Genomic DNA, 22,671 nt, shown 5'->3' with positions numbered 1-22,671 from the left:
AGTGCACATTACATGTAAATGGATTTTCTAAAATTGACTCTACTACTGATATATACATATTAAATTTTTAAATATTATAAAAAAATTAGCTTGGGTAACTGTCAGAAGACATATGTCCCACCATTTTGTCAACATTTGTGCATAAATATGTATGTTTACAATATTTAGAAGATGCATTTCTGTTTATAATTTAGCATTTAACACTAGAAGCACGGAATTTTCTAACCCTCTATGAGCACAAAGCAGCCAAATTGAGTGCTTTCCATTTCTCACTCAAATAGAAAATAATGTTGTTACAGGATTACAGTTTTTATTGACATTCTCCATGAGCCACATCTACAAGTAATCCTAGGAAGCATATTATTCATTTTATTATTTTTATTTATAAACATTACGTGCATCAATACGTAATATTAACAATATTTAGGAATAAAGTATGTTTGATACCAGTATTTTTAAAATAATGAAAAAGTAATCAAAGATTACTCTCAACTCCTAGATATTAAATGTTTATTTTAAAATAACATCTCCTATCATATCTTTCTAAAATATCTTCCTACGATTAAATCATTACCAAGTCACTTACACTTGCTGCAGATAACTCGCTTTCAGATCTCTGCACTATACATTCCACAAACATGCTTTTGGCATTCGAAGCATATCTCAGCTGTTTTATTGTTTATGTAATCCTACTTGCCATTTTCGCATGCGTGTGGAAGGAACTTCCTCGTCTTGAGATACATTGTAACTGTCATCAGCGACAGTGATCATCAACTTTTCGGCCAAGCGTTGGAGATATTGTCCCTACTGATTTTCTTTCCGGTAACTCCTTTGATTATTGCGGAATTCAAATATGCTAAATCCACCACTTTGAAGATAACGTACACCATACATTCATTGTAATATGTTATAATTTCTGGTCTTTTCTGGTGCCATGAAAACTGACCCTCACTTGTACATGGATCTCAACACACTAACACTTGTTTCGCTTACATTTGTAGACAGTTAATGTACCGGTACTACTTCTCTGATCGCAGTAAACATCATAGTGATGCAAGTCTTCGTTGTTTGGGGATGCAAAACCTTTAGGTATCTCTCTTCGATTTGCTTTATTGTCGCAACCAAACTAATACCTTTAGCCCTAATATATTCAGCTAGTTTCCTTGTGAATAAGTTATCACATGTCATATTTATTCCTTATTTTTAGTAAGAGGATTTATCAAACTGCGCACTACAAATTCACCTTACGCTAACTCAGCAGAACGTTCCAAATCCTTACAGAAAACCATTAAGGATATTATTGTATTCTATGTCGGCAAGTAACCAGACTAGATGACAATTTATCGAGTTCATTGGCATATATTGCAGAATTCGATATCTGAATTTCGTAGGATAAAGTTGTTTAACAACAGTCACGTTATCATCTAATTTGTAACATTTTGTGTAGTTCTCAATAAACCCATGCCACAGTTCGGGTGCGAATGCGAATTTTTCCTTTTGAAGTCTTGCTGATCTTGTCGCCTATTCATCAAATCTCAAGTACCGTTTCATTTCACAGATCCTGTTCCTACTCGCTGTTTTTCCTATAAATTGGTGGCCCGGTTCTTTTTCCTCCACAAGATCGTAATGCGTATTGCTGAAGCACCAGTAGCACTTCCGTAAATAATAAGGCGCAAATAAGTTTGTGGTTCAGAAAGAGTTAAATCCATGTTGTTGACTTCAGTTGAATATTTGCTTCAGCAATAGTGTACTTTATGATATGCCTCATTATTGATTTATCAAATAGAGCTAGTTCACGAAAAGCACTAGTATATTCTTCCTCAGACAATCGCCACTTGACAAAATTTGTCAGTCCTGGAGCTTCTTAAACAATATTCTGCTTACAAGGGACATATTTCGGTTCGAACGCGAGGATCAACATAAAACTTGGTAGACATAGACAGCACTAAGTACTGACCAGCAGTGTGTGGTAGTAAGCTCGAATTAGTGTTAGGTGTGGTAGTCAGTGTGGAAAAAATGGGTGAGGTGTTGGCATTAACCCCTTGAAGTAGTTGAACTCTTAAAAGACAAACTAAGGCACAGATTTAAGGATAAAGCGTCAGTTGGAGCAGAAGATGAGTCATTTGCAACATTTTGATGCATTTTAATTATCAAAGAGTGCGAAAATCAATTAGAAATGAGACGCACATCGACATTCGCCAGAGATGATAAACAAAATGGCACGACACAGCAAGCTATCTATGATAGCAGTTCAAAGCGGGAAGAAGATAGCAGTCTAGAGCGGGAACAAGACAGCAGTCTAGAGCGGGAACAGGGCATTAGTCAAAGCGAATACGACGTGTCTTCAGCATGAAGACTGAAAAGAACAGACATTTTATCGCAGTTTACGGACGAGGAAGTTCGGAGTATATACAAAGATTATCATGAAGGAAAATATAACTCATACAGGAAGCATCTGGCACGACACAATAAATTATTTCTTTAAGTACTGCAAACCTTACTTGGGTTATGGGCACGCGCTGTCTACGAACTCCGCTTCATTTAAAGGGAATGAGGAACTGAAACTCCAAACAATGAAGTTTGAAGTCATCAGATTATTTGACTTGGCGCGAGAGCATGGAACATCAGAGCATTATTGGTTTTTACAGTGCTGGGCTCTCCAAGCGGCAAAAGAAGTTGGCTTATCGGATTTCAAAACGTAGCCGACTCTCATTGAAAATCTTTAGAAACAAGCGGACATTATTTCACGAACGAGTACGATCTTCATCAAATAATCTGATGATTTCACATTTCACTGTTTGGAGTTTCATTTCCCGATTCTCGGTTCCTGCTCTGGATTGCTGTCTTCTTCCCGTTCTGAACTGCTATCATAGATATCTTTCTGTGCCGTGACATTTTCTTTATCATCTCTGTCGAATGTCCATGTGTGTATCATTTCTAATTCATTTTCGCACTCATTGATAATTAAATGGCACCAAAATGTCGAAAATGACTCATCTTTAGCTCCAACTGACGTTTTATCCTTAAATCTGCGCTTTAGTTCGTCTTTTAACAGTTCAGCTACATGAAGGGGTTAATGCCAACACCTCACTCATTTTTTCCACACTGACTACCACACCTAACACTAATTCGAGCTTAGTACCACACACTGGCGCACCTGACTGATTTTCACTCAGCACCTATAACGTGGAACCTAACTACTAGTGTTTCGAAGGATCGGTGGCGCTGTTGGCGGAAAACGAGTGAACAATGGTCAGTACGTAGTTCTGTACATGTCTACAAAGTTTTATGTTGATTCTCGCGTTCGAACCGAAACATGACCCTTGTTAGATATATGGTCAATGACACTTTGTCCCAAATCCACTTTTGTCCACATTGTTTCACCTGGAGCAATAAAACTATCACCACTACTGGCGTTGTCTTCTCCATCGCCGTCTTTCACTGCTTCATGACTTGAATTTAAAATGTTCTTTTCAAGTCTAGAATCATTTTACTTTCCATCTCTTTCATTCAAATTCTGCAAATTGTCATTATTTCCTTCAGACTCATCTCCTGAGAGATCATATAAACTCGAAATCTTTCTTGAGGTTTTCTTGTAAAATGTCAACGTGTACACAGTTCACCTCAGCGAATTATACATACACTCTAACATTTATATATCGGCTACATGTACCTGAACTAATTTGTTTTTCGTCAATAAATCACTGTGAGATATGTTGTAAGGCAACGAAAAAACTTCTATAGATATCTCATAAAAATTATTGTTGGAACTATATATCTCAATAAAAGAATAAGTTATCTTATTTTTAATACCTCAAATTACAATCAATAAAGTTTTCAACTCTTCTTTTGTACAGAAATAAAAACTGTTTTGAGATGGCATTTGTAAGACAGAAACAGAAACACTAATATTCCATATTCTTTATAAGGCAGTCACAATGATTGCTTCGTGCTTCTAGGTATAACTAACACGAGAACACTGTAAAAAGGGACATAAGCTTCCTGCTAATACTATCAGCAAGTGAGCACAACAATATTAAAAGTCGTTGAATTTCAGGACCTTAGCGGAAACATTACAGAAGTGATACGAAATTATATTTCTCGAAGCATTCAAGATGACTGCATCGTGCTTCTAGTGTTAACATTGCCACACACGACCTTTCTTGCTACCTATTTCTCGAAAATTCATGCGTTAATTCACATGTAAGAGAAGTCCGAGTACCTTTTCAGAAATTCGAGTCAGAGATAGGAGACAGACCGACTTCTATTACTAACAGTAGTTCCGGGCCTGCTAATAGTACTTAATCTCTATTTCTACGTAATTCTACATTAATTCACAAAATGGTTCTTTCCATCATTTATAAATTAGAACTTTCTTACTTTTGGCTATTGTTTAGCTTTGGCGGGCCAGTTTTTGCACCTACTTTTTGTGACATTCTAATCCGATGCGGTTGTTTTATAATTTCATAGGTTAAATTACGTTACAAACATTAAATTCAGACAGTATTGACGAGCGAGCGTTAGCGAGTGAAGGCGGGTACAACCCCGTAGGGCACGTTGTTTTTATCTTCGTAGCCATCAATTCACTTTCGTTTCTCACATAAATCACATACACTTATCTTTACGGTTTGTACATATCACCTACTTCCCCCCCAAAAAAAAATTGTGTCCGATATTTTCGTGACTACTTGAACACCACTATCAACTCATTTTTGCTAGTTTTGGGCCCCTAATAGTAAAGAATTGCCCTACTTTTAAACACAAATGAAAATGGAAATTAAAACTCATATTATTAGTTATATAAAGTACAGTCAAAGAAATTCTTTAAAACCTAGAAGTAAATCATAATGGGCGGTATTCAGAGAGAATGAGTTAATCGTTTGTTTGTCTCGGACTAGTTAATGGCATACTATATTTTTTACTAAGGAAGGTGCACTTTTTTGGTATTCAGAGTCAACTTTGAGTACAACTAAAACGTTGATTTGGGTATGATTAACTTACACAACCCCAATGCATTGGTGAAAAAATGAATCTGGCAACTACGGAAAAGTATATGAGCGCATGCGTAATCTTTAAAAATCAAAATAGATGAATTACGATATCCGAAATGTTGTGTCGCGCGCTAAACCGTGGGTATAAAATTAGCCTCTGCTCTAGATTAATTAGTCACATGTTATTAACTTCATCAAATACGACGTCCTAATCAGAGACTCTGAATACAATTTTTATAACCATCCTTTAGTCAACCTCGTAGTATGGCTTTAATCAGACGTCAAAACGACTCTGCATAAGGCCCAATATGTTAAAATAATGTAATTAGTCATAGGGTTAATATAATTTGGAAGATAAAGTGAATAAATGGAAATAAATTCCTTCCCGATAATTTATGGGCCAGGGGAAAATCCGGGCATATTCCCATTTTTTAAATTTCTTCCTACCGGGAATATTCCCAGTGTCAATCACTACCCAAGGGGTGCATCGGAGGCACCCTGTTCAATTTTAATGCCATTATTCTTAAAAGATATTTCGTCCCGTGTCCTGTGCTCTAAAATTCTTCTATCTCTTTGAAATACACCCTTTGATTGCGTTTGCTTTTTTTTTACTTTACCTCAGAAAGAATACCGGTATTATTTATGCTAACGTTAAGGGGTACTTCTGACGCTCCTATTGAAGTATGCACTTTTCTAATTATTTGATACTATTCATTGTTTATTACCATTGACAAATGATTTCATAGCAAACTAGTGATTAGCCCTTCCTATTAATGACGGAAAATAAAAATGGTCGCGGTGAGTTCAGGTAGCTTGTGCAGCAGGGAGCCTCACAGTCACCTCTTGGGCCTTTTAAGGTTAAAATTAGCATGGGCTTTCTCGGGTTAAGTATAAATTATTTTTGTTGTTTTTATTTTGAAATGGTTTATATTGCAAGTTTCAAATGATAAGCAGCATGGGCTTGAGTTGGCTTCACGCGGCGTCCAATTGGCTTTGAGCGGTGTTGACAATTCGCGACAAGCAGTTTTGCACGCTGACTTCTCGCGCTACTGCGAATCTTGACAATACCAGAGGCGGTTTTTAGAAATATTGTATTAGCACATCAACTGCCCACCTTACGAAGTAGAGAAAATAATTACGAACACATACGTGAAAACTACATCTTTTTATGTCACCTGGTTGTTATGATACACACTTTTAAAGGTTTCCATATAAAACAATTAGTATAACGAGCGATGAGTCCCGCATCTAATTTCCAGTGAATATTTCTTCAATTTGGAAATAGAACTCAACTTTTATCACAGAATAATCTTAGGTGTAACCATTAGGTTGTTCTAGGGGAACATTACTTTCAGGATGAGGAAAGCTTTTCACACATTTAAAAGGGAACAAATGATCTCTTTCAGAATATAAAAGCAATTTAACCCACCATACATACTATACACATATTATATTTTCACGATGCTACCTTATCAAAAGACGGATCTTGACAGTACCGAAGTTGAAAACCGGATTGTAGATGAATCAATAACAAATGCTGTTTATAGCAGTCTGTTTATCTGACTTTGTATTTATATGGTTTAAAACAGTAAAGAAAAAAAAAACTCGAAAAAATATCAACTCAGATAGTATTATGCAACAATCTAGTAGTGAGTTCATACGGTGTGCTTCCAGTTAGGGAAATGAGAGTATAAAGCGTATTGTAGAATCCTCTGAGAAGACGGAAAGAAAGAAGAAAGGACGATGATTTTGGACGATGAGTTTTTTTTCTCTTGACACAGGAGGACAGAGAAAACATGCCTGTAGTTTTGTCAAGGACTAAAATATATCTGAAAGGAATGTAGTTTTAGTTTACAGTTTAGCTGTAAAGTTCTGTTGTTCGAAGTTAATTGGGAAATTAAACCGTACAGAACATATGTGAATCTTATTTAAGTGGAATAGAGTGCTCTCACAGTAGTATAGTGTTTATGAAGGTATTGAGTGCGTTTTAGTCGTAACATTTCTGGCGCCCAGCGTGGGGCAGTGACTTGTAGTTGTGAGAGCACAAGAGTCCAGTTTTAGTTTGTTCGAATTAGTTGCAATGGAAACAATGAACAAGTTAATTATTGGAAGGAAACCTGTAAGAGCTTCATTAATAAGAACTTGTGAACTATTAATCGGTGAGTTTGAAAAGGACGATCCAGATGAAACGCTACAACTAAACGTTACGACATTAGAAAGGTTGTTTACCGAACTTTCCACTTTCGATGAAAAGATTTTAGGTGAAATTCTTTGTGATACAGGTGTGGACTGTGATATCCGGTACGAAGTAGAATACAGGTCAATAGAGGAGTACCGAAATAAAGTGGATGAAGTGCGCGTGAAATACGACAAATTTCTAAGGCGCGAAACGGACAAAAGCAGTAATAGTGGTAGCCAGGCAGATTCTGCAGGACGCAGAAAGCTGAAGTTGCCAAAGTTGGAACTAAAGAGTTTTGGTGGTGAAATTAATGAATGGCTAAGTTTTTGGAGCCAGTTTAAACGTATACATGACGACGAAGACTTAAAGAAAGAGGACAAGTTTCAATACCTTCGTGAGGCAATCGTAACAGGTACAAGGGCCTGGGATGATGTAGCCAGTTACCCGCCTACCGGTGAAAACTATGATAAAGTGATTGAAATTTTAAAAACGCGGTTCGGAAGGGAAGAACTTTTAACGGAGTACTACGTGCGCGAGTTACTCGGACTAGTTATCCAGAACGTGTCGGCGCCAAAGGACAGTGGATGTTCCCCGTTATTTTCGTTATATGATAAACTGGAATCACACCTGCGGTCCTTAGAAACATTAGGAGTGACTAGTGATAAGTGCGCAGCGATGCTATTTCCTCTAGTAGAGTCGTGTTTACCAAAGGATGTGTTACGTGTTTGGCTAAGACACACCGGAAGAGACAATGCAAATGAAAATGGATCCAATTTTTACAGTGAGAAAATGAACCAGTTGTTGGTGTTTTTAAGAAATGAAGTGGAAGGTGAGGAAAGGATCAGTTTGGCACAAGCAGGGTTAATCTAGTAGGCAGTGGTAGTGGTAGTATGGTTAGAAGTAAAAAGAGTTCTACAGAAAACAAACTTGCAACTGCAAATAACCTGTTTTCCAGCCATCAACAAGAAGTACCAATCAGAAAAAGGTGCGCGTTCTGTGAAGAAATGCATGCGGAACAAAATTGTGTGAAAGCGCGAGACTTAACACTGGAAGAAAAGAAAATGTTTTTGATAAAGAACCAACGTTATTTTTCGTGTTTCAAGCCAAAACACTACGCACGCGAGTGTGAATTGAACATTAAATGTTTCAAGTGCAAGGGGAAATATTTCGCGATTATGTGCAATAAATTATCGGTACAAAGTAATAAGAAAATTGGGGATGGTAAAGAATCTGCCACATGTACCTTAACAAAACAAAATTCTAGCGAACAATACCTATTACAGACGATTAAGGTTAGCGTACTGGTAAGTGGAACAGTACGTGAGATAAGGGCGTTGATTGACACGGGATCACAGCGTTCGTATGTTTTAGAAAGAACCGCGCGTGAAATTGGTCTTGTTCCACAAGGGGAGGAAACATTAGTACATATACTGTTTGGAGGTGTTCATTTAAACAAAGAAAAACACAAACGTTATGAAATCTGTGTGGGTGCCGTCTGTGGAACTTTTACCCAAAACTAGAAGTTTTGGAGAGACCGATAATTTGCAACAATATTCAAAGTCTAAAAAAGGGTCCGTGGTTAAAGGAAATAAAAGCGAAGAAGATCTGGTTAACAGACTTTGGTGGGAATGATAGTGAATTTGAACTTATTGGACCTGATATGGCCGGACAATTGTTAACCAATAATGTGCATAAACTAGATTCAGGTCTTGATGCTGTGGAAACGAAGCTAGGGTGGGTCGTGATGGGGAAAATCCCTGCCCACAAGGAAGACTACCAAGGGGTGTCAGCAATGTGCGCTACCTCACTGTTGACACAGAACGTAACAATAGCTGATCTGTGGAGGTTAGATACATTAGGAACCCCAGACCCGGTGCAGAGTGTAACACGTAAAGAACGGGAACAGGAAGTTATCGAGCACTTCGAGAAAACCGTGAGGATCAATGAAGAACGGAGGTACGAAGTGAGTTTGCCGTGGAGTGAATATCATCAATTGCTTCCTGATAATTTAAACATTGCGGAAAAGAGATGTCTGATGGTGTCGGAGAAATTAGTTCAACAGAGGAAGTATGAAGAGTACGATGCAGTCTTTCAAGAATGGGAAAGGGACGGCATTACAGAAGAGGTGCATAAAGATGAAGTTTTGGCTCCAGGTTACTATTTACCACATCGTGCTGTGTTTAAGGAGAATTCGACAACTAAAATCAGACCGGTGTTTGATGCTTCTTGTAAAGTGAAAGGTACGCCTTCATTAAATGATTGTTTGGAAAAAGGCCCAAATCTAGTCGAACTTATACCAGCTTTATTATTGAAATTTAGAGAGAAAAAGATCGGGGTTGTCTGCGACATAAAGAAAGCTTTTTTGCAAATAGTGGTAAACGAAAGAGATCGTGATTTTTTAAGATTCGTATGGTGGGAGGACTTCTCCAGCAAGAAACAGAAATTATACAGACACAATCGGGTTGTGTTCGGTTTGAATTGTAGTCCATTACTCCTGGGAGCTGTGTTGAACCACCTTTTAACCAATGCTCCTCCGATGTATAAGGAAATTGCGGACAGACTGAAGCAGTCGTTTTCCGTAGATAATTTTGTAACTTCCGTTAGTAGTGAGGCAGAACTGGTTATCTTTATCGAACATTCTACTAAGTTGTTAGCTGAAGCAAAGTTTGACCTGCGAGGATGGGAGCATACAGTTTTACAAACAGAAAGTCAGGAAGAAAGATTATTCCGGTACTAGGCGTAGCTTGGGAAAAGTGCAAAGATGTTCTGAGCTGTGATCTACACTGTTTCGACGAAACTGAAGAGACCGTAACCAGAAGATCCATTCTGCGGCGCACATGATTTTTGATCCGATTGGATTCTTGTGAAAACAAAGATATCAAGGAGAGATGATGAAGAATATTTTAGATATCCTATTGTTTTGCCATCTGACCACAAGTTGGTGCATATGTTGATAATGCAAGAACATTTGGAAATGTTACACGCTGGAACACAGATTCTATTGAACAATCTGAGGGAAAGATTTTGGATTCTACGCTCAAGAAAGACGTTGCGTTCTGTTATCCGCAAGTGTGTTAGGTGTAGGAGACATGATGCGAAGAAAATGTCCGTAAATCCAATTGCTTTACCCGAAGATCGAGTAAGACATGCTTCAGTTTTTGAAATCACTGGAGTGGACTTAACTGGACCGTTAATTCTGAAGGATGGCATGAAGGCATGGATAGTGTTGTTTACATGTGCAGTATACAGGGCTGTTGATCTTGAGTTGGTTCTAGCTCTGTCATCTTGTGAGTTTTTGTTGGTCTTACGAAGATTCGTAGCGAGAAGAGGAAGACCTAAAATCATCTACAGTGATAACGGGACCGATTTTGTGGGGACTAGTAATCTATTCCACACTATCAAGTGGGAGGAAATAGCTGTTGAGTCCTCAATCAAGAGAATTCAGTGGAAATTTATACCACCTAGTGCGGCCGGGTGGGGTGGCTGGTGGGAGCGTATTATACGAACATTGAAATCCTTCTTAAAGAAAACGCTGGAGAGGGCATCGTTGAACAATCAGGAACTGATGACCCTACTATGTGACTGTAAAGCAGTTTTGAATTCCCGACCTTTGACCTATTTATCTGAAGATGACGATGATTTACAGCCGTTAACACCTGCCATGTCTCTTCAAGATAATCGGGAAAAAGGAGTGCCAGATTTGGATGACATTGGAAGTTCGCAGTTAACAAAGAAGTACAGAAAACTACAAGACCTGAAGAAGAGATTTAGAGAGAGATTCAGGACTGAATGTTTGGGACTATTAGTGCAGCGACAACGAGAGAAAGGGCATGCTAAGGACATAAAGTTGAGTGAAGTCGTCGTGGTTGAAACTGAAGAAAAACGTAGAATTAACTGGCCATTAGGGAGAGTAGTTGATTTCTTCCCGGGTCAAGATGATCATGTTAGGGTGGTGAAAGTGAAAACAGAAAACGGGATCCTTGTTCGTCCGGTGCAGAGACTGTATACTCTAGAGGTGTCGATGCCTCGGGATTTGGTTAACGACGCAGAACATGCTGTGGTGGAACCAATGGAGTCAGAACATGCTGTGGTGGAACCAATGGAGCCGGAACATACTGTGGCGGAATCAGTTGAGTCACAATCTCCTGCGGTGAAGAGCAACCGAGTTGGTGATTTATCTACGAGGTGTGGTCGGAAAGTTAAAGTTCCGTCGAGATACTTAGAGTAATTTGTTTTGATTGTCATCAGAAGGTGGGAGTGATGTAGAATCCTCTGAGAAGACGGAAAGAAAGAAGAAAGGACGGTGATTTTGGACGATGAGGTTTTTTTTCTTGACACAGGAGGACAGAGAAAAGACGCCTTTAGTTTTGTCAAGGACTAAAATATATCTGAAAGGAATATAGTTTTAGTTTACAGTTTAGCTGTAAAGTTCTGTTGTTCGAAGTTAATTGGGAAATTAAACCGTACAGAACATATGTGAATCTTATTTAAGTGGAATAGAGTGCTCTCACAGTAGTATAGTGTTTATAAAGGTATTGAGTGTGTTTTAGTCGTAACACATATGATTAATTTAAGTTGTTTTAATTAGGTACAGAACTGTATTCATGATGTTTGATTTTTTTTAATTTTCATATTTTATTATAAACTTCCCTTATTTGCATTAACTATTAAATAAGTTTATTAAACATATGCCAGACGATCCTCATTTTGGAGTTGGAAATAGTGTGGAAAGACAAGGACCCCTTTTCCCCCATGGCTACACGCCTTTGGAATCTGGTTCATTTATATATATATATATGTGCCGTAAGAACAAAGTATGGGAAGTTCGTAATATTGGTTTGAAATTTACTTCGGGATAAATTCTTCCTTATTCGACAGAAAAAACGCAGTATGTTTCGTTTATTTTTCCCCTTCACGTTTCATTACCTTACATGTATGCGACCACTTATTCCCTCTTTCCTCCTCCAGCAGGGATTCAAAAGCCAGGCGTCTGAATCGTGTCGTAAATTATCGTAACCCAAAACAAACTCGATCATACGGACTTGCTTAGGAATCAAACGGATTGTTTTTGTGTGACCTAGACCAAGCCCAAGAGTGTTATTTGTTATGAAAACTGAGAAGAAAACAAAGGGACTAGTTGTGTAGGAACGTAACTTATCCTCTAGCACAAACATAATTCATCAGTGTCTGGGTTACTTTCTTTCGTGGTAGTTGGTTTGTTCTCCAAAATTATAGTTGACAATGTCTTTAAGCAAACCGAGTAACAGTGCGGAGTTTTCTTTAAAAAAAAGGTAGAAATCAGGGTCGAAGAATTAATTTTTGTGTTTACAATTTTTTTAGCCCATGATAATAAATTTTTGCAAGACTTAGATTCAGACAATGTCGTAATATTAACTGACATAGACGATAGTGAAAGTAGTGTTGAAGACTAGTGTTTAGCGTATCCACTGGACAAGTTAATAGGTAGATAATTCAATTGCTATATATACTTCTAGGATAAACAGTCAAAATTCTTTAGTTTGCTGGAATAGTATATTTACATTGCGAATAATGTTGCCAATGTATGTGTCACAATCTCAACTGGAGGAAGAGCAAGAAGGGAAAGGGGAGTCCATGATCCGGCAACACCGCGCGGAATATCGCGCACCATTGGCTATTGCCCGTGATGCTTTACATCTGAAACACACAGTAAATGTCCAGTGTTCATGATAATATTAGGCATATAGTATTATATAATTTTTATTCCGTCAAGATTGTGTTTAAAGAAGATATATTATGTATAAGGCCATTAAAACTACGTAGACATACCCAGTGTAGAGTGTCCATAGTCGTCTTTGTTGAGTATTGTATTGTAGTAACGCGGGGATGAAACATATAATGTTAATGTGAATTTCGGAGGAAGAGGTAGTGATTTCTCGATGTTTTTCCCATGAAATAGAATGTTCCATATAAGTAAAGAAGTACGTTCGAAAACTGTAAAGGCGTTATTTGAAGAAGAAATGATGAAGAAGCTTTGCTTCCCTTTCGTTAATTCTTAAGTCGCATACTAGAAGGTCTTTTGCTGTTTTTGGCGTTGCATGTGTTCAAACATATACAAGTCTATAAGTTGATTTGAAGTTACATGGATTTACATGGTAATTTCACAACATCCGCTTGAAAATGTAGTTTTCTTAAAATTTCTTGTATGCTAGCAAAATTGCGATCACTTAACTGTATCAGAGAGTACATGATATAGTTCTATACATTACATATTAATTTTATATCATATGTTAAATTTATATCTAAAAAAATCTACGGATATTACCCGTTTTAAAGTCGTAGAGCGTTGATCACTTGCTCACAGGTATTGAGTAGAGATTTTATATGACAAATTCCATCTCCCTAACATAATCCACTCGTCAGATACATTGCTTTTCGCCTAAAATTTAAATGTTCTCTTACTCGTAGGATCTTCATTTTACTGACAGTAGCGAAAAAAGGAAGGAAGAAGTTTTCTAGCTAAGATGCATGTCTGGCTAACTGCAGTGTAAAATCTAATTTCAATTGATTTACTCATCTCCGCAGCTGAAGCCACATTAGCTAGATGTCTAGCTTGTTTACTGAGATATAATATCGTCGCATGAAAACCAGAGGAACGTAACTTCAGAAATTCTGTTTTCATTTTCTTCAGGTTTGGACACAATTTTAAAAGCCCCTACTTCGTGTAAACGGACCGTAACGTCATCTGTTCTTCTTGTCGATCGTCTGATGTAATGTAGCTCAATTACCATTGTATTAAATTCACACCTTTCTAAGAAAACAATGTTTTTGTCTTTTGGCTTGTAAACCTTCGAAAATGGATTTACGTATCTCTTGTTCTTATTCAACGATATGCAGATTATTTATCTTCTCCGTCTTGAATGTTGTATTTTCCACAATACTGGTGCATGCGACAGTTTTTCAAAAGTAAAAAAAAAAAACTAGTATAAAACTGTCCTCTCTCTAAAGAGAGAGGCTCGTCAAAATACAATTTTTTACGTAAAAATTTAATCCTCCTCCCATCCTTATGATAACCATTTGAATGAACGTTACATGATAAAATGCCACTTAAATATAGACATTCCACAAATTAAATATTTTATTTCACACAGTTCAGCTTCCTGTCTTATGTAACCTAATGCATAACACATTTCTTGCCTTTTTTGCTATTCTTCGTGTAGCATCTATCTTTAAACGCCATGTTAACTTTTAATGTAAAAAAACAATAATGACTAAAGGTTTTCACGATGACGGTAACACTCCCGGGCATTGTTTTAAAAAAAAGTAATTGCAGGTTTGCAAACCGAGTATAGAATTTTATTTCTCCGAACGGAATTACGCCAGGTTATTAGAAATGTTTTTATTTATGTATTTATTTTTTTTGAGCAGAAACGTACAATACCACTAGTAAAAATCTAAGGGTGACGAAAGTGGTAATACTTGTCTACATTACCTTAACGTGGACTTCCGGAATCATAGTGTCACATATTTCAAATAAACAGATAAAATTTACAAGAAACTGATACTCGTCGCTTCTCGAAAGTATTTACTTAATAAGAGGACTTAAGTATGTATCAAATGTAACCGCTTAGCTATATATCAATAGACGCAACGATTGTATTACGTATTAATGTTTACTATCTCAAAGAATTAGACTATATTAAAAACACACGTAGAGATTGGTGAACTGATTTAAATGACATATTTTGTGCAGTATTATAAAACTTGTTATACCTTTCCTTTGTTTCTTTGTCATCGCATTTTTTTGTAGCGGTAATTGCAACAACTTCTTGCGATTGCTAAATTTTGTAACACAAAAATTAATGATATATAAATATTTTAGTGATAATGGATCTCTATTTTCACTGATAATAATGAAATATTTATTTCATAGCCCAACATATACAGGGTGAGTCAATATAAGTGTTACAAGCCAATATCTCGCGAACTATACATCATATAAGAAAAATATTAAGAGACAATGTACAATATAGAGGGGCCTAAGAAATGAGTCAAACATTAGCTTTCCCCCGCCCCCCATTTTTGGGGAAGGGAATGAACGTGAAATTTTCAAATGGGAACATAGGTCGAGTGATGCTTCGTTCGAAAGAGCTTGAAAAATTGAACAATTTTTGTAGGAAACAATTTTTGATATGGGGCACCGTTTTCAAGATGGGCCCCAAAAATGGGATAAAATTTCCAGTACTTATAAATCGGAAACGGCTAAGTAGAGAAGCATGAAACAGAAAATGAAAAAAGGTGAACACCATAGGCAACGGTAGGCAAGGAGGTAGAGTACTAGCTATTGCTACGTTTCTAATGTCTATTTTCGGGTTTCCGGCACCAATTTATAATACGTTTAAATGTCTATTTTCTGGAGTTGACACCACTAATTTTACTACATTTATTTCTACGTAGTATCTAGATTGTATCCCGGTTCTTAAACTACGTGTCAACACAATTTACCATTTTCTTAAATTGGTTTTAATACTTAATCTTGAGAAGCATTTATATTCCACATTTACATATTTAACAAGATGTCTGCACACTTACACTTACATTTATTACGTTTCCATAGCGATTACATTAACAGTTGACGATCAAAAATAATCTAAAGATATTTCTTTGCAAGTTTCTTTTCTTTGTATAAATTAGCTCAAATAATTCGCCTCTGATCGTTTTTTTATAAGATGGTACAGATTGTTAATGCAATATACGTTATCGTTGTACTATGTTCCAAAGGCCATCGGTTCCATTCCCCAGGCAATGACGTTGACGTGCTTTCCTTACTCTAACTGGGCACAAGTTGAGATGTATCCTACAAGTAGGGCCTAATAGGTACCTTCCTATCCCTTTCTCATACGATTGTAGTGATTGAGGAACGACGTCTCTTTACGCATACGTATTAGTATTATTCATTGTCTTATCATTTACATTCATATTATTATTATTATTACTAGTTTTGTTATTATTTTTCGTAGTAGTTTCCTTCTTCCTCTTCTTCTTCTTATTATTAATAATAATAATAATAATAATAATAATAATAACTTAATCCTTATAGGCCGATTTTGCCCCCGAATATTTTACTTGTTATTCACTTACAGTATGATGATGGAACCTCGTGTTCGACATATTTTTAGGCCTGTCTGTATTGTACATTGACCCTTAACACTTTTTATTTGATGCAATACTTCGCGGGATATTGGCTTGTAACACTCAGTTTGGACACTGCACTTTCTATCTGAATGTGGAATCATTTTCGGCGGCCATTTTGAAACGGGCTTGCCCGAAATCAAAACAATTCTTTTATTAAGCTGTTTGGTTTTCCATAATCTATCAAACAAGTTATCACTCGCCCTATATTCAGATTTGAAATTTTAAAATTGGTCCCGGGGCCCCACAATGGGGCCCTGAGGCACCATGACAACACCGTTCCACGTTGCCTATGGCGTTTACATTTTTCATTGTTTGTTTCATGTTTTTCTACTTAGCCGTATCCGATTTATTAGTACTGGAAATTTTATCCCATTTTTGGGGCCCATCTTGAAAACGGTGCCCCATATCAAAAATTGTTTCCTACAAGAATTGTTCAATTTTTCAAGCACTTTCGAACGAGGTATCACTTGATCTATGTTCCCATTTGAAAATTTCACGCTCACCTCCCTTCCCCCAAAATGGGGGCGGGGGAAACCTATTGTTCGACTCATTCTTTAGGCCCCTCTGTATTGTATATTGTCTCTTAATATTTTTTTAATATGATGTATAGTTCGCGGATATTGGCTTGTAACACTTATTTCTAAGTACTGGAAATTTTATCGTATACAGGACCATTTTGGGGCCCATCTTGAAAACGGTGCCCCATATCAAAAATTGTTTCCTACAAAAATTGTTCAATTTTTCAAGGTCTTTCGAACGAGGCATCTCTCGACCTATGTTCCCATTTGAAAATTTCACGTTCACCCCCTCCCCCAAAATGGTGGGCGGGAGAAACCTGATGTTCGACTCATTTCTTAGGCCCTTCTGTATTGTACGCTGTCTTTTCATATATTTCTTATATAATGTATAGTTCGCGAGATATTGGCTTGTTACACTTATTTTGACTCACCCGGTATATGCCTTCGTATGCACTTAACTCTGATATCGTATATATAAATAATTGAACAATTTGATATACTAAAGCAAATTACACACTTTTCTTTCAAGATAGAGAGATATGAAGACACCTCAATAGTTCTCGGTTCCATGTTTCTATAATATTTACTGTAACAGAACAAAAATAAACGTAATTTTATATTGAAATAGAATGAATAATTTCATTTTTGGTTGTTACTTATTAACTCAATTCACGTTTCCTTGTTTATTGAACTTGTTACAGGCGCTACAACGAATATGATCGTCACAGACAAGTGAATACGTGTATTATATTAAAGGAAGCCATTTCTCATTCAGATGAGAAAACTGATATTACGAAGCAGTTGGAAAAAGAAATAATTTTGTCGCGTTTATCAAGTAATATGGTAACACACAAAAGTGAAAAGCATCATGCGAACCGAAAGACTGATAAAAGTTTAACTTCGTTAAGACGTAAGTCCATGCATACAGCTGAGAATTCCCAGCTATACAAACAGTGTGGTAACGGATATAGCATACGTTCAAGTTCGGCTACATACATGTTAATCAACAAACGAGAAAAATCTCACACATGCAAAGAGTGTGGAAGGGGATATAGTGACCGTTCAAATTTGGCTAAACACATGTTAATCCATACCGGAGAAAAACCTCACACATGCCAAGAGTGCGGAAAGAAATTTAATCAACGTTCGCACTTGTCAAGTCACATGTTAATCCATACAGGAGCAAAACCTTACACGTGCCAAGAGTGTGGTATGGAATTTCGTCAATCTTCACACCTAACAAGACACATGATGATACACAAAAGTGAGAAATTATATACGTGTAAAGAGTGTGGTAAGGAATATACGCTACGTTCAAGCTTCGCAGTACATATGTTAATACATACAGGAGAAAAATCTCACACGTGCAATGAGTGTGGAAAGGGATTTAGTCAACGTTCATACTTGAGAACTCACTTGTTAATCCACACAGGAGAAAAACCTCACACATGCCAAGAATGTGGAAAAGGATTTAGTGTACGTTCAAGTTTGGCTACGCACATGTTAATCCACACAGGAAAAAAGGGTTACACATGCGATACCTGTGGAAAGGGATTTAGAGTACGTTCAAGTTTGACTACACACATGTTAGTCCACAGCGGAGAAAAACCTCATACATGCAAAAAGTGTGGAAAGAGATATAGTCAACGTTCAGGCTTGTCATATCACAGTTTAATTCACACAGGAGAAAAACCTCACGCTTGCAAGGAGTGTGGAAGAGGATTTAGTCAACGTTCGTACTTATCAAAACACATGTTAATCCACACAGGAGAAAAACCTCTCAAGTGCAAAGAGTGTGGAAAGGGATTTCGTCAATCTTCAAACCTGGCAAAACACACGATGATACATACAGGTGAGAAATTACAGATGTGCGAAGAGTGTGGTGAGCAATTTACATTACGTTCAAGCTTGGCGATACATTTGTTAACCCACAAAGGAGCAAAAGCTCACAAGTGCAAAGAGTGTGGTAAGGGATTTACACTACGCTCTGGCTTGGCAAGTCATATGAAAATCCACACAGGAGCAAAACTTCGCTCGTGCCAAAATTGTGGAAAGACATTTAGTGTCCGTTCAAGTCTGCTTACACACATGTTAATCCACACAGGACAAAAAGGCCACACATGCGAAAAGTGTGGAAAGAAATTCAGAGTTGTTTCAAATTTGTCTACACATATGCTAATTCACACAGGAGAAAAACGTCACAAATGTCAAGAGTGTGGAAAGGGATTTAATCAACGTTCATGCTTGTTAAGTCACACGATGGTCCACAAAGGAGAAAAACCTCACCAATGCCAAAAGTGTGGCAGGGCATTTAGCGTGCGTTCAAGTCTGGCTATACACATGTTAATCCACACAGGAGAAAAGCGATATACATGCGATAACTGTGCAAAGCGATTTAGAGTACGTTCAGATTTGGCTAAACACATGTTAATTCACACAGGAGAGAAACCTCACAAATGTCAATGGTGTGGGAAAGATTTTAGAGTTCGTTCAAATTTGGCTACACACATGTTAATCCACACAGGAGAAAAACCTCACAAATGTCAAGAGTGTGGAAAGGGATTTAGTCAACGTTCAATTTTGTCAAATCACATGACGATCCACACAGGGGAGAAACCTCACATATGCCAAGAGTGTGGAAAGGGATTTAGTCAACTTTCAACTTTGGCAAGACACAGATTAATCCACACAGCCGACAAACGTCAGTAGTGTGGAACAGTGTTTACGGTTTTTTTCAGTTTTGGCTAATCACAAGTTAATCCACACAGCTGTAAAACCTCACTCCAATGAAGATCGAAAATGATTTTGTCGAGTTCTAGTTCGGATATACATCTTGATACAAATGACACTACTCGCAGAAGCCGAGGGTGTGGAAAGGGATTAAGTTTCAATTCAAGATTGGAAAAGCATAACTACATGGGTGTAAAACTAATGTCGTACGATTAATTTCATTCGCATTTAAATTTGGCAAGATAAATTTTAATGCACATAAGCTAGAAATTTCATATATGCAATAAGTGTCGAAAGTATTTGCTCAATCTTCTATAATTCCAAGACATTTTACCATACACATAAAAGTATCAGGTACCGCAGGACGCACGTGATAAATGGTGGATATCAAGCTCATATTTTCCAACGCACGTGTTAAAATATTCACGGGAAACATATTACTACCTGAAGGAAGGAACTAAATCGTTCTAAATAGGTAGGGTGGATTTCATTGAAATTAATATTTGGCAACAGTTTTATTAATACAGATGTGAAGGATTGAGCGTGCCGTAATTATGAAAATGATTTGGTCGAAGTTTAGTCCCACAGACACATGTTATCCCATACAGGTAAAAAATTGGTGTGCAAAAGTGTGAAAATCGTTTACTTGAATTCCATATTTTATTAGTGGAAATACACAAAAAATATGTGACGCGGTTTACTAAAATATCATGCTTGTACATGAGAGGATGTAGCCAGGTTACAAACATAGAAACACATACAAGTGCGAAACATCTTACTTGTCAAAAGTGTGCGACAAAATCCATCAATATCACGTTCCTTCAGACAAATGTTAACATGGAGATGACAAACTCTGTACAAGCCAAGAGTATGGCAAGATATTTTGTTGAAGTTCACAAATCTAAGATATGATAGTATAAAGCACTAATAATAGTAATAGTAATCACAGTAACTATAATAATAATAATAATAACATGTAATTGATAAGAAGAATTATTCACAGTAGCTGAGATAAGTTTGTTTTAGTTTTTGTAAACTTATTGCTCTGTATGAATTGCTAGGTATGAGATGTTCTGTAATTATGTTAATCTGTTCAAAGGTTTTAGAAGACGCATTGAATGCGTAGTGAAAGTCTTTGTATGCTCTGTGAAAGTTAGTTTTGTGCCAAGAGTAACTCTGAGATACTTATGAGTATTGATTCTTGAGATAGCCAAATCGATTATGTTTTATGAAGTATGTAAATATTTTTCTTTACGGCTCATGCTATGTTATCCATTTACTCTTATTTACTTTTAGCTGAGATGCACTTTTAGAAGCCATGTGTTACAGCAGAAGGAAATATTATCAATGTCGCTTTGAAGCAGCTCGGGTCCTCTGTTCTTTTCACTTCTCTGAAGACTGCAGTTTTCTGGAAATAAGAGCATTCTCTTAAAATTCGAGTTGAAGCAGCTAGTCCAGTCATTCATGTTAATGTCAATAAGAATGTTTGAATTACGCTTCCCAGTGCTTCCCCGGATGTTAGGGTTAGAAATCTATCTTACCAAAACAACTCTCTATTCAACAATGATATGAGTGTCACATGAACACAGAATATATTGCAAATTTTGTAAGTTAGATTAGAATGGTTAATGGAATTGAAAGCACTAGATAAACCGAGATAGACGCCGTCAAGTTTTGCATTGTTAGAAACACAATGTACAGCGTGATTAAATACGTTAATGAGGTTAGTGAGGCAAGAGCAGTAGACATAAACCATGTTGAGCTGTGATAAGATAGGAAGAGGTGAATTTGAAAACTTTGATAATTTTCTCGCAGACGATCGATGTGTCTGAGAGAAGTGACATGTTGCTTTAGGATGACATGTGATCTTTCAATCCAGATTTAAAAATGGGAGAAACGGCGTGTTTTCCAAGAAGAAAGAAAACAGCCTCCCCTGAAACATCTATTAAAAATGAGCGAAAGTGGAAAAGAAATAATAGATGCTGTCGAACACAGAAAGGGCTAGCTTATATTGTCCGTGCGAGCGGCTCTCTGAGGTCGGAGAGAAAATAAGACTAACTAATCCTCTCTAGGACTTATATAGATAAATGAGATAATGAATTAAAAAGGGACTACGTTCCTTATGCTTTTTAGAATTTTGTTCTTTCCTCATTTTCTGCACTTGATAGATCATTGTACACCAGAGGATGTATGCTAGAAGTTTAGACCTAAATCTGATAAGAAACCATTGTTGTTTAGTGTTGTTGATGCTGGTGTCTGAATTTTTAAAATATAGTATATATTTACATCTGAATAGCTTTTTCGTGTGATGTCTTATATTAGGAAAGTGACCTATCGCGTACCCTATCATAGTCAATCCCCAAAAGACAGCAACCCAACTCAAAAGGAAAGCTTCTACCTGAATGGTGAAAGGAAGTTGCGGTTAAATTTATAGGGTTCTATAGATGTTACCGCAGACACTTTCTAGAAAGAACAATGTACGTGGCACTGGATATCTTTGCCAATGTTCACAGAACAGTAAAAGATTTTGCACTATTCATAAAACAAAAACGATGGAATTTCCAACACGTCAAAGAGACTCGTGATACATTCCGAAATAAAAAGAAGACTTGGGAACTGTGGCGTATATTTCCAAATCAATTTCTAATATATATTCATTGACTATCATAGGATGCGCGGTAGGTCACTTCCAGAGATTCATGGTCAAGGAAATGTATCTTTTTATATGAGATGATACATTCCGTCGAAAAACGTAGAGAGGACATAATCTAAGGTGTTACTTTTACTCGTTTTATGCATATTGTACTATCCCAAATCGAGTCTCTGAATAAAATAGTCGACGAATTTGTCTCATTTGTGTCTGATGCTATCCCATGTTTATTGTCGATCCACTCTAAGCCCAAGTTATAGTCATCAAAATGAACAACTTTGTTATCTTGTGACAATATTTGAAAGTATACCGTGGCATGTTTCAAGTAAACTTCGATGGCTGTTTCTATGTGGTCTGCAGAAACACTGGTTGAAGTTTGTTTTTTGCACAGACTTACCCCGGCTCAAAGGATTTCACGCTCACGTATGA

The 22,671-nt window shown here is 37.0% G+C and overlaps 1 protein-coding gene across 1 annotated transcript in view; it reads left to right on the top strand.

The window, feature by feature from the left end:
• LOC145671381 (uncharacterized) overlaps positions 1 to 22,427 on the top strand; it is a 50,649-nt gene extending 28,222 nt beyond the window's left edge. Inside the window, exon 2 of the mRNA XM_081740460.1 lies at positions 17,564 to 22,427. Coding sequence (XP_081596586.1) covers positions 17,564 to 19,571 — 2,008 coding nt within the window. The 3' untranslated portion in view covers positions 19,572 to 22,427. The remainder of the gene's footprint in view (positions 1 to 17,563) is intronic.
• The last annotated feature ends 244 nt before the right edge of the window (positions 22,428 to 22,671 follow it).

The sequence above is a fragment of the Thermobia domestica genome, chromosome 15 (genome assembly GCF_964235325.1).
Source record: "Thermobia domestica chromosome 15, izTheDome1.hap1.1, whole genome shotgun sequence".
Classification (NCBI taxonomy): Eukaryota; Metazoa; Arthropoda; class Insecta; order Zygentoma; family Lepismatidae; genus Thermobia; species Thermobia domestica.
Note: the sequence above shows the minus strand (reverse complement) of the source record. Positions and strands in the feature narration are given on the sequence as shown.